The sequence below is a fragment of the Cervus elaphus genome, chromosome 3 (genome assembly GCF_910594005.1).
Source record: "Cervus elaphus chromosome 3, mCerEla1.1, whole genome shotgun sequence".
NCBI classification, from domain to species: domain Eukaryota; kingdom Metazoa; phylum Chordata; class Mammalia; order Artiodactyla; family Cervidae; genus Cervus; species Cervus elaphus.
Window position 1 is genome coordinate 34,323,602 of NC_057817.1, and position 16,965 is coordinate 34,340,566.

At 39.2% G+C, this 16,965-nt stretch overlaps 1 protein-coding gene across 2 annotated transcripts in view; it reads right to left on the reverse strand.

Annotated features, from left to right (window-relative positions):
• The window catches only part of ANO6 (anoctamin 6), a 238,979-nt gene that overhangs the window by 69,775 nt on the left and 152,239 nt on the right, over positions 1-16,965 (reverse strand). For both annotated transcript variants that reach the window (XM_043886376.1, XM_043886382.1), the window contains 4 exons: positions 4,726-4,791; positions 3,651-3,938; positions 3,317-3,430; positions 118-233 (listed from right to left, as the gene is read on the reverse strand). In XM_043886376.1, the coding sequence (XP_043742311.1) occupies positions 118-233; positions 3,317-3,430; positions 3,651-3,938; positions 4,726-4,791 (584 nt within the window). The remainder of the gene's footprint in view (positions 1-117; positions 234-3,316; positions 3,431-3,650; positions 3,939-4,725; positions 4,792-16,965) is intronic.

Sequence of the window (16,965 nt, forward strand, 5' to 3'; positions counted from 1 at the left end):
ACTCACAGCTGCAGTGAGCTTCCCTGGCTGGCAATACTCTCAGAGGACTGTCATGCTTAGAAACCACAAGGGCAACCCTGAGTCCTTCCCACTGGACTGCTCACTACAGCAACTCACCTGATAAGATCCAAGGGCTGCTTTTTGTATATGCTTCGGGGATGCGCCCACTCCCTGTACAGAAGGTACCGCTCATTAGGGCAGCTGAGGTCCTCCGACGGGCTGCTGAAGTTACACTGGGAAGCAGCAGCAAAGAAACGAGCATCACAATCGGTATGTGTTTGCGTTTGCATGTCCTGCTGGCTCAATGTGGCCCTGACACTTCACAGTCATTTGTAAATAAGGGGTCTCATTTGCTGGAAGGGGTGGAAATACCATGTAGTTCTTAGTAATTCTCAACCAATATCAATACTCAATAGCAACGCCTGGAGGGCCATTTGTGAATGTGGGTGGAAAGGAATGCTCTGATGTTACAATCCCAGGGACCACCGCAGGTACCTGGTGAGAACCCCGAGGACACTTAATGTACTATAAGTGGACCAGCTCTAAATAATGAAAACCTTCCCAAACTCTCATGGCGGAGGAATATCTGGCAGCCCAGCCCCCTCCTTAGACACCCAGAGCAACCAGCTGGTTAGTGACTGAGTCAGTTCTAAAACCCATGCTTTCTTGTCCCTCAATTCAGCAGTTATTCTGTGAAAATACAGAATATAAACAACAAAAAAGCCTGATGTGATGTTACACATTTAGCTTATTCAAGAAACCAAACTTCCTGCCTCTGCTTAAATGCAATGCCTCTTCTTCCCACCTGACTCACTTTCCTTCCCTCATACTAGAACCAGAATCACCTGCTCCACCACTTGCTAGCTGGATGACCTTGTGAAAGTCAGTCAGTCTCTCCATTCATCAATTTCCTCATCAATAAAATGGGGATAGTAATACTACCCACCTCAAAGAGTTGTTAAGATGATCAATTCATCCACAGCAATGTGCAAAGTCCCTGGCATATAATAACTACTGACAGATGTTATTATCAACCAGAAAATTATTAATATTAAAACTTTAACATGAGTCCTGACCTCTACTTGCCTGCCTTCCAAATACCTCATGAGATCATCCCTTAGGCTGGACGTGGGACCAGTGCAATTACAGGAAGCTTTAGTGGAAAAGAACTGGGCATGGGCCGATGTCCACTGAATACTACAGAATTTTGACATCCCATACTAATAATCATGACAGATATTTGCAAGTGTACCCAAGTTCATGTCATGCTCACAGCTAATCTTGTTGGTGCACAAATATAAAACACATGGACTGTCAGGTTGGACTGCTCTGTTGGGTCTTTGAGCCAGAAAACTCAGCATCTGCTTCCCCATCCAGTTCCCGGTTCTCTGTGCATGTGTATCAAGGAGCATGCATACTGTCCTAGTTTTATTATCTTACACAGTACATTTCAATATTGCCTTCATCCACAAATACATGTACTTCATAGTAGCAAATATCAGTCAGTCTTTGCTTTCTTTGGCCTTTCAGTTCAGTCGCTCAGTCATGTCCGACTCTTGTGACCCCATGGACTGCAGCACGCCAAGCCTCCCTGTCCATCACCAACTCCCAGAGTTTACTCAAACTCATGTCCATTGAGTCGGTGATGCCATCCAACCATCTCAACCTCTGTCGTCCCCTTCTCCTCCCGCCTTCAATCTTTCCCAGCATCAGGGTCTTTTCAAATGAGTCAGTTCTTCGCCTGAGGTGGCCAAAGTATTGGAATTTCAGCTTCAGCATCAGTCCTTCCAATGAATATTCAGGACTGATTTCCTTTAGGATGGACCGGCTGGATCTCCTTGCAGTCCAAGGGACCCTTAAGAGTCTTCTCCAACACCACAGTTCAAAAGCATCAATTCTTTAGCCCTCAGCTTTCTTTATAGTTCAACTCTCACATCCATACATGACCACTGGGAAAACCATAGCTTTGACTAGATGGACCTTCGTTGGAAAAGTAATGTCTCTGCTTTTTAATATGCTATCTAGGTTGGTCATAGCTTTTCTTCCAAGGAGCAAGCATCTTTTAACTGCATGGCTGCAATCACCACCTGCAGTGATTTGGAGCCCCCCAAAATAAAGTCTGCCACTGTTTCCACTGTTTTCCCATCTATTTGCTATGAAGTGATGGGACCAGATGCCATGATCTTAGTTTTCTGAATGCTGAGCTTTATTTTAAGCCAACTTTTTCACTCTGCTCTTTCACGTTCATCAAGAGGTTCTTTAGTTCTTCTTCACTTTCTGCCATAAGGGTGGTGTCATCGGCATATGTGAGGTTATTGATATTTCTCCCGGCAACCTTGATTCCAGCTTGTGCTTCATCTAGTCCAGCATTACTCATGATGTACTCTTTGGCCTTAGAGATCCAGATAAACTGATAGTGAATATAACAAATAACAGAGCAATATAAAACAGGATTTTATTTATTTTAATGACAGAATTTATTTAAGGAGTTTAGGTAAAATATCCTTGCATTTATACAGAATCATTAAGGTTCTACAGCAATCACATTTTAAAATTTTCATTTCATGAGTGATCTTATCAGCTAGAGAAGTGCTCTTGAATTTGAGGAGTTGCTGTCATCTCAGTACGCAGTCCTTAAAACGTGTCAACACTCTGCTGTATTGCCATCCTGACAAGAACCCTGACAGATGCCTTTTTAGAAGCCCTGTGATATTCCAGGACACAGTTTGAAAATGGTTCTTTCAGAGGAGAAAATGCCTACCTGTATTACAGAAAATGATAAATGAAATGGTCTAACGTATATTTTTCTTACAAAGAACCAATACTTTTCTGGTTGACAATAATATCTGTCAGTAATTATGGAAACAGCTGACAGATACATAGTACTTATTATATGCGAAAAACTGTTCTAACATCCACGTGGATGAACTGATCCTCATAACAACTCTACTGAGATAGGTACTATTATAATCCCCATTTTACTGACAAGGAAATTGATGAGTGGAGAGGTTAAGCGACTTTCACAAGATCCTTCAGCTATAAAGGTGTCTGAGTCTGAGTCTATGCTCTTAATTGGTCCACATATTAACTCTGGGAAATGCGGTCTATTCATTCATTCACTTAATTAAGTGGTGTTCCCTGTGCCTGGGATTCAGCAGTAAATAATACAACATGATTCCTGCCCTCAATGAGCTTACAATCTTGCAATATGTCCTCTTCATTTTACCAAGGAAGAAACAAGGTCAAGAAGATTAGCCTTTCCCTAACACTAGAACACATTTTAGATATTTTATTTCATTTTTGCCATTTGACTTACATCATGGAGAGGGAAAGCTGCCTTGTAGATTCCAGAGCTTACGAGTTTGTTAATCCCAAACTTTTTAACATTGTCCCTTACTTGGTACATTATCCGAGAAAGAATGAAGTAAACCTAAAAAAGATTCCAAAATACAGTGTGTAGTTTATACATTGTAACTAGCCAATCATTGCTTACTGTCCTAACAGAAATCTGTAGGTGTATTACTTTTCTTTCTTTCTTTTTTTTTGGCAACTTTAAAACCCAAACCAAACCAACCAAATTAAACCACTAATTATTCAACAGTAGGTTCTAAATCACCCCAAGACAGCAGCTAAATTGGGTTTAGACTTACAATGCGGCTTCTGGTGGCTGGATTGAAGAATGTGTCTCTATCTTGAATGTAAAAGTCATTCATGCGGTTCTTCTCAAAGGGGGCAGTGAAAAACTCTTGCTCTGGCTTGATGATACTTTCGTCCACTTGGAGGAGTTTGGTAAACCAATTGAAATTATCAAAGGCTGAGGACCGGGTTTTCAGATCATTGGGTTTCAGAGGCAGTTTGATGTGCATTATCTCTGCATAGGTACATAGCACTTCCCATGGGGCATGTACTTTTACAAATACGAGCTTGTCATCCACAAGCTATATTGAAAGAATAAGCATACAAACCAGGAAACCAAATCAACTATTGATATTTCCACAAATTTAAGACAGATTATTCTTATGTTGCATAGTTCTTTCATAAAATCACCAATATTTTAGATGAAGAAAAGCAAATGTGTTATTAGTCCAAATTAGTAACTAAACATAAAAACACTATATTGCAGTGTTATTGTAATGACAAGTTTTAAAATTTCTTAAACCGAGAAGAAGGCTGTTTAATTTATTATATATCTGTTCAATGTCATTATGTGATCATTAAAAAGGATTTAAAAGAACTATATTTATTAACATAGAACTGCATTTACTATATGATAAAGAGAGAAAAGCAAACTTTAAAACTGTGAAATGATAATTTCTTTTTTGGAAGGGAAAAATGTATATATTTGAGCAAAAGAAAATATTTAGAAGGACAAGATTATTTATGGATAAAGTACAGGTGATTTTCAATTCCACTATTCTTACATTTTCTAATTTTGGGGGGGTAAACTATCATTTGTATTATATAAAAATCTTTAACAAGGTTCTTGAATAAATACATTCATACATAGATTTATTATTACATTCTTTGGATATTAAAAAGGATCCACGGTTTTTATCAGCAACAAACATATATTTTATAATGCAGATTTTGACTGACTCCCACTGCAGCCTGCAGCTAAGGCGTGGCTGGGGTTACATGTTTCAAATGCCTTTCCAGCACTCCGAGTGACGCGCTAGTTCCCAGGAGCAACAGTCAGCTGACAGCTGGGAAGGGTCTGACACTTACGGATCTGGTTGCTTCTAGTTGCAGACCATCACAGATGAGGTTAGATTCATATGCTTGTCTTTTTCTCTGCCAAAAGAAATTGGAAATGTGTTAGGCCTTCAGTTTTACCAAGGGGAAAAAAAAAAGAGCTGTGTGTTTTTTTATAAAAAAAAAAAAAAAATCAAACCAATTTGAACTGAATGAAGAGACACATTTGCTCAAAACAGCACAGAAGCAACGAAGGTGCTCTGTCTGTTGGTGACGTGTGGGTTTAGACTCCTCAGAGGCAATGCGGTGGAGAATAACTGGTTTCTCTTGGGACTCTGGAGGACCCTTAGTTGTCCTGTAGGTTTCTGGCCACTTGAGGTACATAAAAGTCTCCAGCTTTGGCACAATTTCAAAGATATTTTTTGGCTTATGAGAGATTGTGTACACAAGTGGAGTTTTTGGAGTCCCACTCACCCATGGAATATACCAGACTTACAGTCCAGATCTGACATTCTAGATTATTAAAATTTTGTTTCTACATCATACATTCAAATAGTTTGGTTTTGGATGTATATATTACATCTTTGCATGCCTTGACCCATTTAAATAAAACAACACACAATTTTGGTAAAATGTAAGAAATTTTTCTCTTTGTAAGACTGAAATGTTAGTGAAGCTATAAAACAAACACCTAAATCTACAAAATGAATTAACTGATAATATATCTGACCATGTTACAGAGCCATTTATATGAACCACATGGTGAAACATATCTCAACTAAGATGTTAAACACAGAGGAAGTAAAGGAAGAATATATTTCTGAAAAAACAAAAACAAAACCACAAAAAAAAGAAACCACATAAAATATAACTAGAATTTCCATCTTGAGTAATCACAGGAGGTGAATGAGACCAATTCTCCCACTGATGACAACTAAAAATGCTGCACTAAAATCAGTCTTTCACTTCAGCAGTTAACAGGATAGAGAGGAATCACTGAGTCAGTGTTCTGTATCTAGTGGGTTGGGCAGTCAGGCCACGGTGCCCACGGAGCCCGGGTCATGCTTTGCCCACTGTGGATGGGCAGAGAGGGAGCTCGGCCACTGCGCCACGCACAGTGCCTAGAACATAGAAAGTATCTAATAAATGTAAAGTGGATGCTGCATGTAAAAGGGTCCAAGGTGAAAAAATCCACCTGGCATTTGACTTAATGCGAGTGCCAGTGGAATCCCTAATGTATTTTGTGGAAGTATGAGAAACAGAATATTGCTTTTATTTTCACATATTTAATAAAGTTATATAGTATTAATACTTACTGTGCCAGACACTCTTCTAAGAGTTTTACAAATATAACCTGTTTGTTACAACCTGAGCACAAAAGAGTCACTTAGAGAAAAACAGCAAGTGCTATAAACAAATATAAGCCAAACTTACCTAGGAGAGTCCAGAGAGATGAGAGCTAGGGGGTGAGATGGGGGTGTGGAGGTACAGCTTTCCCACTGTTCCCAGCAGGCGGCTGCCCGCTCTGCCCGCCTTCCACCCCCAATCTCTGCAATGCACTCTGCTATGATTTTCAGTCTTCTCTTCCCCTCATTCACCATCTGCCCACCTCAGCTGGGAAGGTGGTTCAGACCCACTCTGCTTGGTACCCACGCAGTATTTCTTCACCTTAGACTCGAACCCTCATACTTAAATTCCTGCATGGCAGCCCAAGCATTGCTCCAGATGGAGTCTTTCTTTACTACTGTGTAAAACCATTTCTGGTCTTTCCAGCCACATCTGACAGAGTAGTCAGCAGGAGTACATGCCCAATATGTGTTTGTTGAAAGAATATACTCAACAAACATCAATTTGTTCTACAAACATTTCCTGAGAGCACTCTTCAAAGTGATGAAGATTCAAAGAGGAATTTTAAATGGTCTGCTGCAGAGGATCTACAAACTCAGCGTCCAGGGATCTAGGACTCTGTCCAATACAGAAGGCCTGGAACACTCATTCATGGGTCTAAGGCACGGTAATGGACACCCATCATTCTATATGGCGTCATTCTATATGACTCAGCATTTCCACTCCCTTCAGAGCCCACGTCCCCCACAGCAGGTAAAAACAGACACACCTATTCCTTGTCTCCCATGAGTTCAGCTACTGGCAAGTGAGTAAGCTATTAAGCAGACCACTTAAGACTCTAACCAGAAGCTGGAGATGCAAAGAAGTCAGGCCAAGCAGAACCCCTCCGGGGGCGGCTAGGAGAGTGGGTGACAGAAGCGGCAGAGGCCTCAGCAGGAGCTTTCGGGGAGCACTGCTGGTCAGAAGTGACCAGAGGCAGTTCTGGACCCTGGCGAGCAACCGCGCTTTGTCCCAGACCAGCTGTGAGATGGGATTTGGAGCACCGCCTCTGGCTGCACTGTCTCCAGGTTTGTTTCTCCAAGTCTGCCAATGAATCTGTGACCTCCCTAGTATTCTTTACCAATAGACTCTTTGTTTCTTCGTCTGCTTAAACTAGAGCTCATTTCTGCTACTTGCCAGCAAGAATCCTAGTAGAGTAATCACCGTGAACTAGGGAAAACCTGTTAGCCTAAAACTGAAGTCACTGTGCAGTAAAGCGGGGTGTTCTCTGCAGACTGGATGCTCTGACTTCCTCTCTTTCTGGGGAGATGCCGCAACCTGAGGTTGTACAAATGGCAACCCAGCTTGTCCCACTAGAAGGTCATAAGCAGAATTCAAATGTCTTCTGTCTCCTTGAGGAGTCAGGCAGCAATAATTTCAGTTAGGACGTGAAAGCTCAGGCTCAAGGCTTTTAGCTCTTCTGAACAAATGTCCTTCTAGTTAGATGACTAGGTTGTTGTTCAGTCGCTCAGTCGTGTCTGACTCTTTTGCGACCCCATGGACTGCAGCACTCCAGGCTTCCCTGTTCTTCACTATCTCCCAGAGTTTGCTCCAACTCATGTCCATTGAGTCAATGATACCATCCAACCACCTCATCCTCTGTCGTCCCTTCTCCTCCTGCCCTCAATCTTTCCCAGCATCAGGGTCTTTTCCAGTGAGTCAGCTCTTCCCATCAGGTGGCTGAAGTATTGGAGCTTCAGCATCAGTCCTTCCAATGAATATTCAGGACTGATTTCCTTTAGGATGGGCTGGTTTGATCTCCTTGCAGTCCAAGGGGTTCTCAAGAGTCTTCTCCAGCAATACAATTTCTAGAAGGCTAGGAGAATCAGTTAAAAGGGCAGCTTCTCCCATGGCTCAGTGGGTGTGTGAACAATGAAGTGATGGTAATAAGAAACCACATAACTGTGTTAACTGGTCTCATAAAATCCCACAGTTCCCATCAAAGGCAAACTGTGATGCACAGCTGTCTCCTTTCTGGCCCCCCTCCTCCACTAGGGAGTGGCTCCAAACTCTGAAGGTGCTCCTTGCATTTGACACTTCACTCCCAGACTCTTCAAGTACTGTGGCCTCCTTCCTCAGACAAATGCAGCCACTCACAAAAGGTCCTGTGCGTGCCACCTCTCTTAGGAGGACACCACCTTTCTCCTGGGTATCAGGAGATGACACCTTTTTCCTGTTTTTCCTGAGTTTGCTTTGGCAATACCTTCTCTTCTTTTCAGTCCTTTATCTTCATTGCTCTTATTCAGCAAACAAACACCTTAAATGTTTCCTTTCTTAAAGAATATGAAAGTCTGGCTGCTCTTTGATTACCATTCCTGTCCCTAGGGATGTCTGTCTTTTAATCTTGAAATCCTTAGCACTTAGAATGGGCCTAAAGTGGAATAAACAAGTAACAGATGCCTGATGAAAGAAGGGATGAGTGAACCGTGTGTGGATGGCTACCGGCTTTGTGGGAATTGACTGAGGAATGCACTGAGGCAACCAGGCGCCTCTTTCCTGAGCTCCCCCTCCCCCACAGTGCTCCAAGAACTTTTACTTACAGGCATTACAGGACATGATAGAGAAGGAGAGATATAGTTTAATTCTGGAATGTGCTAGCACCAAATAGCTCCAGGGTACCCAGAGTGGGAAGATACCTCTTGATCCTCTGGGAGTCTGAATTACTAGATGACAAAAGGGGGCCAGTTCAGAGAACCTGCAAAGAACCAGCTCCAAGAGAGGGCAGTTCAATCATTACACATACCAAACACAAACTACTCCTGTCTTGGCTGTATCTGCTGCATCAGCCATGACCGTGACAGGCAGCATAGTGCAAACTAGACATGGTTAGATTCCGAGTCGAAATTTAAATCCTGGTCCTGCCATTTGCTAGCTCTGTGATGTTGGGCAAATAAACTCTGCAAGTATCAGTGGCTTCATCTCAAAGGTGGAAGAAATAGCTTCATGAGTATAAAGTCCTCAGCATAAGAAGTCCTCTCTATCTTGTAAGCCTCAGAGGCTCACCTCTTTTATTTAATGTCAAACATCATAACAAAAGTAAGCAACCCTAATCCTTTAGCTTCCACAATGTGCACCCAGTGACATCTTAATCCCTCCAATGGGATACCAATGACCATATTTTACCAGAACTCCAGGAACTGGATCTTAAGTCTGAGTCATTTAGCTCACTCTCCTCTTGACTCTTTATACACTATATTGTCCTGGTCCTCAGATTACCTTCTTTGATATATAATAGATGTATATATCCTTCTAGACTTCCCTGGTGGCTCAGATGATAAAAGTGTCTGCCTATACTGCGGGAGACCTGGGTTCGATCCCTGGGTCAGGAAGATCCCCCTGGAGAAGGAAATAGCAACCCACTCCAGTACTCTTGCCTGGAAAATCCCATGAATGGATGGAGGAGCCTGGCAGGCTACAGTCCATGGGGTCGCAAAGAGTCAAACACAACTGAGTGACTTCACCTTCATATATCGTTTTCACTCTCTGAAGAAAGAATTAATATTGTTAAAATGGTCATACTACTTAAAGTAACCTACAGATTGAATGTACTCTCTATCAAAATACCCATGATGTTTTTCACAGAACAAATAATTCTGAAATTTATATGGAAGCACAAATGACCCAGAGTCACCAAAGCAATCCTGGGAAAAAAATAACAAGACTGGAGGTATAACCCTTCTAGACTTCAAACTATACTACAAAACTAAGCTAATAAAAAAAAACAAAAAAAACAAAACCAAGGTATCGGCTCAGAAACAGACACAGAGATCAACAGAACAGAATATACAGCCCAGAAATAAGCCCACTCATTTATGGTCAATTAATCTATGATAAAGGAGACAGAAATATACAATGGAGAAGAGAGTGTCTTCAATAAGTGGTGCTGAAAAAGCTGAACAGCTCCATGCAAAACAATGACATTAGAACATTCCCTCATACCATATACAAAAATTAAAAATGGTTTAAAGACCAATTTAAAGAACTAAATATAAGATATGACATCATAAAACTCCTAAAAGAGAATACAAGTAAAACATTCTCAGACATAAATTATAGCAATATTTTCTTAGCTAAGTCTCCCAAGGAAAAAGAAATAAAAGCAAAACTAAACAAATAGGACCTAATCAAACTTAAACATTTCTGAACAGCAAAGGACACCATCAATGAAAGGAAAAGACAATGAAAAGAAAATGGGAGGAGATATTTGCAAAGATGAGGCCCAAAAGGGGCTAATAACCAAAATATGTAAACAGAGACAGAAGACCTGAACAGACATTTTTGCAAAAAAAAAAAAAAATGACATACAGATGACTAACAGGCACATGAAAAGATGCTCAACACCATTAATTATTAGACAAATGCAAATCAAAACCATAATGAGAAGGTCTCCCTGGTGGTTCAGTGGCTAAGGCTCCACGTTCCCAATGGAGGGGGCTCAGGTTTGATCCCTGGTCAGGGAACTAGATCCCACATGCCACAACTAAGAGTTTGCATGCCACGACTAAAGATCCTGCATGCCACGACTAAAGATCCTGCATGCCACAGCAAAGACTGAAGATACATGCCATAACTAAGAGCTGGCAGAGCCAAATAAAGAATAAAAATATTTTAAGAAACACAGTGATATATTGCCTCACATCTGTCAGAGTGGCTAATATTAAAAAGTCAACGAACAACAAATGCTGTCAAGTATGTGGAGAAAAGGAAATTCCTGTATACTGCTGACTGGAATGTAAACTGGTGCAGCTACTAGTGACGCCAGTGTGGAGTTACCTCAAAAAACTAAAATACAATCACCATGTTATTCAGCAATTCCACTCCTGGGTATATACCGGAAAAAACAAAGGCTCTAATTTGAAAAGATACATGCATCCCAATGTTCATAGCAGTACTATTTACAAGAGCCAAGACGTGGACACAATCCAATGATTGTCTTAAGAAGATGTGATACACACACACTTGCAAGCTCAGGCACACACACACACACACACACACACAGTGGAAGGCTACTCAGGCGTAAAAAGAATGACATATTTCCATTTGCAACAGCAAGGATAGACCCAGAGATTATTATTAGGCTTAGTGAAACAAGTCACACAGAGAAAGACAAATGCTATATGATACCATTTACATGAGGAATCTGGCTATAAGTGAATACATATACAAAACAATTTATTCACAAATTGCTGAATGTTTTAGTTGTTTCTAATTTTTCACAATTATGAAAATTCTTGTAGAATAAGTTTTGTGTATCCTCCTCAGAATAAAGTCCTAGATGCAGAAGTGTTGAAAAGTGCATGCAACTTTAACTTCTTTAACAGATATTGCTGTAATGCCATTGAGAAAAAGCTATACTATAGTGTATCCTATATTAGTTCTTATTTGATTCTTTACAAAGACCTTCTAAGATATTTACCTGATATCTCTTGATAGTTGGCAGATCTTGGAGTTGGTTTATAATGCCCTCTGTTTTATCACTAACTATAAATACTTAAATAGTTGAACCAAGGAAAGGGCATTTTTATTTGCTTAAACATGTTAATATATCATCTTGGTGTTACTTTAATAAGACAGTTCTTGTTATTTCCCTTTGGCATGGCAGTTCTCAAAGAACTAGTGGGATATTTTAAAAACTGATCAAACCAGTTTTCTTGGTTTGTCAGGTAGCTAAAGTAAATTAGCATATGTGCTATATTTGCAAACAGGAATATATCAGGAAAAGACCACTTACTTAAGAAAAGATTGCTTAAATCTATTTAATATGAGATCATCAGCTTTACTGCTCTGTAGAATTTGCACTTGGATAAGTAACAGTGTTCCTGACATTTAAAAAAAATTAAGGCAGAGCTGTCTTCCATGTTAAAAATGAAAGAAAATTAATATTGCATGTTGAATGACATGTTCATTGCTCAATAAATATTTGCTGAATAAATGAGTATCTGAGGACACACAATTTTTAACTAAAAATTATCTATGTACCTTATTGGAAACCTTACAGGTAAGAGCCTAGACCTATGTTTATAGTCCATGATGTGCATTTGGCAGCACAAAACGACTAAACCAGACTCACTGGCTCTCAAAAAAGCCCAATCGTATACTAGATTATGTTGTAAGTTCCTCTATCTCTAGGAGGGTAAATTCCCCTGCACTGTAACCTGGATCTCTCTCTTTCTTTTCAACCTACTTCTAGCAAAGCCAAAGAGACTAAATCATTGAGGACCTATGGACATGACGGAAAGAGGCACATGATTCCACTACTGTCAATGCAGAATGGTACCTGGGGTTCAAAGCAGAGAAGGACAAGAGTACTTATCTCACCCCAGAAACTGAAATTGTATTCATACTTCTTATGGGAGGTTAATAAAGCTGTCAGAGAAATAAAGAATAAAGCAATCAAAATCACAAAGGGCAGACTGGCGTAATTAAGGCAGCTTTCTGTCCCCTAAGCACCTGAGATTGCACATCTCATTTGGCTTAATAAAGTCATTGTTGGGAAGGACTTGCTTGTGAATTACATAGTAATAATACTGATTTTAAACACCAATTTCTACCATTTCCTTTATGTTGCTCTGCTTTTGTGCATAAAAAGCTGGGGTTGCAATGTCTAAGAAGATTACTAAATACACTCTGATGATATTACATCAGCATAAGTCAGTTGAGATTAATGAAACAGATTTAATTCAAATATTCCTCCAGCTTTGTCAGGCAAAATACTGATGCTGCTGTCACTGGACTTTTCAACTTGCGAATCTTTGTTATGCCTATGAAGTTGGGTAAGAAATAAACCAAAGGTACTTAATCTGTGCAAAAATATTTCTTTCTAATTACTCAAAGTGCTTTTTACTTGGTAAGGTCTGGTAAGCAGGAATAAATTATTTAACTGGGACTTAAATTCACGTGTTGTTGATAAAACATTGAATGTTAGTGGACTGATTGAGTAGGTGACATATGTTCATGAGGAGATAGAAAAAGACAAGCATCCTAAATGATAAGCATAGAAAGGAAGTGAATATGTAGCTGAAGCTTATTTCCAACTGTTCCTTTTAAATTAACATTTTTGGTGTAATTATGAAAATAAATGGTAACTTAGAAATTTTCCAAGAATGAAAAAAAAAAAATCACCTGTTATCAATCCACTGCTAAGATAACTACTGTGAACACTTCAGGGCAGTGTTTTCCAAACTAACCTACCTGCTTATATGAACAACCTGAAGTGCCCTAGTTAAAATGCAGATTCTAGGGCCTCTCTTCTCTATATTTTGGCTCAGTACATACAGGATGGGCCTGGATAATCTAGTTTTAACAAGCAAAGCAGACTATTCTTATCATCAGGCAAGTTTAAGAAATACTATTTTCTTTTTTCCCCCAAACTTTAAGCTTTTTATTTTGTATTGAGGTTTAGCCCATTAACAATGCTGTGGTAGTTTTGGGTGAACAGTGAAGGAACTCAGCCATACATATACACGTATCCATTCTTTCCCAAACCCCATCCCATCCAGGCTGGCACATAACACTGAACAGAGTTCCATGTGCTATACAATAGGTCCTTGTTGGTTATCCATTTTAAATACAGCAGTGTGTACATGACCTTCCCAAAGTCCCTAACTATCCCTTCCCTCCCAGCAACCATAAGTTTTTTAGGAAATACTATTTTCTTAGAGCATATCTTTTCTGTGCACATAAGCAAGCTCTTCTTTTATGATTATTTATAAGGCTATGGCTTTTCCAGTGGTCATGTATGGATGTGAGAGTTGGACTATAAAGAAAGCTGAGTGCCGAAGAATTGATGCTTTTCAACTGTGGTGTTGGAGAAGACTCTTGAGAGTCCCTTGGACTGCAAGGAGATCCAACCAGTCCATTCTGAAGATCAGTCCTGAGTGTTCAGTGGAGGGACTGATGCTGAAGCTGAAACTCCAATACTTTGGCCACCTGATGTGGAGAGCTGACTCATTTGAAAAGACCTTGATGCTGGGAAAGATTGAGGGCAGGAGGAGAAGAGGACGACAGAGGATGAGATGGTTGGATGGCATCACCGACACAATGGACATGGGTTTGTGTGGACTCCGGGAGCTGATGATGCACAGGGAGGCCTGGTGTGCTGTGGTTCATGGGGTCGCAAAGAATCAGACATGACTGAGCAACTGAACTGAACTGAGCTGATTTTCTTCAAGCCTGTTCTGTTTGAGAACTTGGTATAATTGATGTTTCCCAGCTCTTTATCCTTTTACAGAAAGTGAGACACAAGTATCTGTTGGTCCAGGGCAAATGACAGCTTCTTTATTTAAAACTAACTCAGAAGGATTAATCTGGAAAAGGATTTTTCTCTTCTCCACATCCTTCTGAGATGAAGTAGAATAAACAGATTTTACTTTTCAGAATTTCACTGCCCTCTGCATTTGTCTGTTTTTAAGGATTGGGACCAAGGACACGTCCCATTTTGGAAATACGAAGCAAGATTTGGATTCACTGCTCTTGTGCTGAGTACTCAAAAATAAAACTAAATATGCTTATACCAGCAACACATCTTGTAGCTGTAATTTGAAACTGCTGATTCTAATTTAATTTATTCCTTTTAACCTACATTCTTAGTTTAAGCAAGTAGAGTGTAAAGGAAGGAGATAAAAATATAAAAAACTTCCTGCTTTAGTTTAAAATATTAAGGAGTTAAAACCAAACCTGATTTCACATCCAAAAACAAAAGACAGAACACCTACCAAAAGTTATCTGAGGAGGTGAAACCACCCAACAGGAGTTGCCACCATCACTTAACCCAGCGTGATATTTTTCATGGACTATTCATGGCAAAAATGCCATTTTTAGGCAATTTTTTATACTATTCTGATTCGTCATAATCCCCTTCTGCCATCCCTTTATTTCTTCAATTTGGAGAATACAAGTCGATGTTAAGTTGACTCAGTCATTCATGCCTTCTCCTTTAGGAGGCTCCATGGATAAATTTCTTTCTGGGGGACCTTTAGACCAGAAAGATTATATTTCTTTTGAATATCCAATTTGGTTTTTAATGTGCTGAAACTTTAAACTGTGGTGTTGAGAACATCCTCTATTTTCTTTGGCTACTAGGAGACTCAAGAGGCAAATTTGCAGCTGAACTCTAATTTCTGAACAGGACTTTATGGTTAATAATAAGTCATTTTGCTTATTACTTTGATAAATAGCTTCATTTTATTTTTCTGGCTTTTACATTTTTGTCACCATAATCAGTTCAGTTCAGTTCAGTCACTCAGTTGTGTCTGACTCTTTGTGACCCCACGGACTGCAGCACGCCAGGCTTCCCTGTCCATCACCAACTCCCGGAGTTTATTCAAACCCATGTCCATCGAGTCGGCGATATTATCCAACCATCTCATCCTCTGTTGTTCCCTTCTCCTCCTGCCTTCAATCTTGCCCAACATCAGGGTCTTTTCAAATGAGTCAGTTCTTTGCATCAGGTGACCAAAGTATTGGGAGTTTCAGCTTCAGCAACAGTCCTTCCAATGAATATTCAGGAGTGATTTCCTTTAGGATTGACTGGTTGGATCTCCTTGCAGTCCAAGGGACTCTCAAGAGTCTTCTCCAACATCACAGTTCAAAAGCATTAATTCTTTGGTGCTCAACTTTCTTTATGGTCCACTGGAAAAACCATAGTTTTGATATCCTCATCTAATTACTTTTATTTATGGTATATTCTGTATGTGACTTCAAGCACTTTTTAATGAATTATAAATAAACTATGTTATAACATAGTATTAACATAAGTAGAAAGCTAATGACTACAAAAATGATACATTGCATATTAAAGCCAATAATGAATGATGTTTGAATATTCTATACTGTTAGCTATCATCTTATGAGCTACAAATAATCATCTACTTTATCACATAAGACTTACTGATAAAGCAATGATACAAAGAAAGCACATTTGGTAAATTTTAAAACCCAATTATAAAATCTCAGAGCAATCTCAACTAGAAGAGAACTCTTAACTTTTTAAAAGAAAACTACCAAAAATTTATAGCAAATGTGTATTTAATGGTGAAATTTTAGAAACACTTGCACCAAACTCAGGAGCAATACAATGGTGACTACTATGTGCTACAGGTTTTATTCGAGATGTCTTAACCATATCATCTGGACAAGATAACAAAGGAAGTATAAAGAAAGGTACAGTGAAGCTATCAGTTGGAGACAATATGGTCTTCTTTTGAATAAACTTAAAATAAGCACTAGAAACTACTGGAACTAAAAAGTTTATCAATGTAACTAGATCTTATAAAAAATCAATAGACTTCTTTCTTAACACAAAATACTAAATCACAAGCTGCAATTTAAAATGTGTCTGACAACAGCAACAAAAATTTAATATAGTAGTTAATAAAAATGTATAAGATCCTCAGACATTATAAAACTTTACTAAAGTATGTAAAATCTTAATAAATATAATGGTGTACTGTGTTCATTTTATTAGAATTTTCTGATGAACTTTTAACCATTTCCAAAGGGATTTCATTTAGCTTCTATGTAAACAGTTCCAGCCTTATGATAACTCATATAAAACAACGGATAACAGTTTTAAAAGCTCAAGGGATCTATAACCAATTAGTCAGTTGTTTCACATTATTTGAAGGTTTGGATATAATTTAATTTAAACACTTATTTTTTGCAAAATTTCTTACTCTGTACTCTCTATTGGCCAGATCCACTAAAGAATTCTTAAGGCCTGATATACAAGATAAACTTATACTTCCATAACTTTTCATCAACTTCCAGGAAATAATTTTTCTATCAACTTTTAGGGATGGATTCTGCTGATAAAAAAGCATTACATTCAGGATGACTTATACTGTTCTTGTGCTATCTAGACTTTTCTATTCTCTTTATCATCATCTG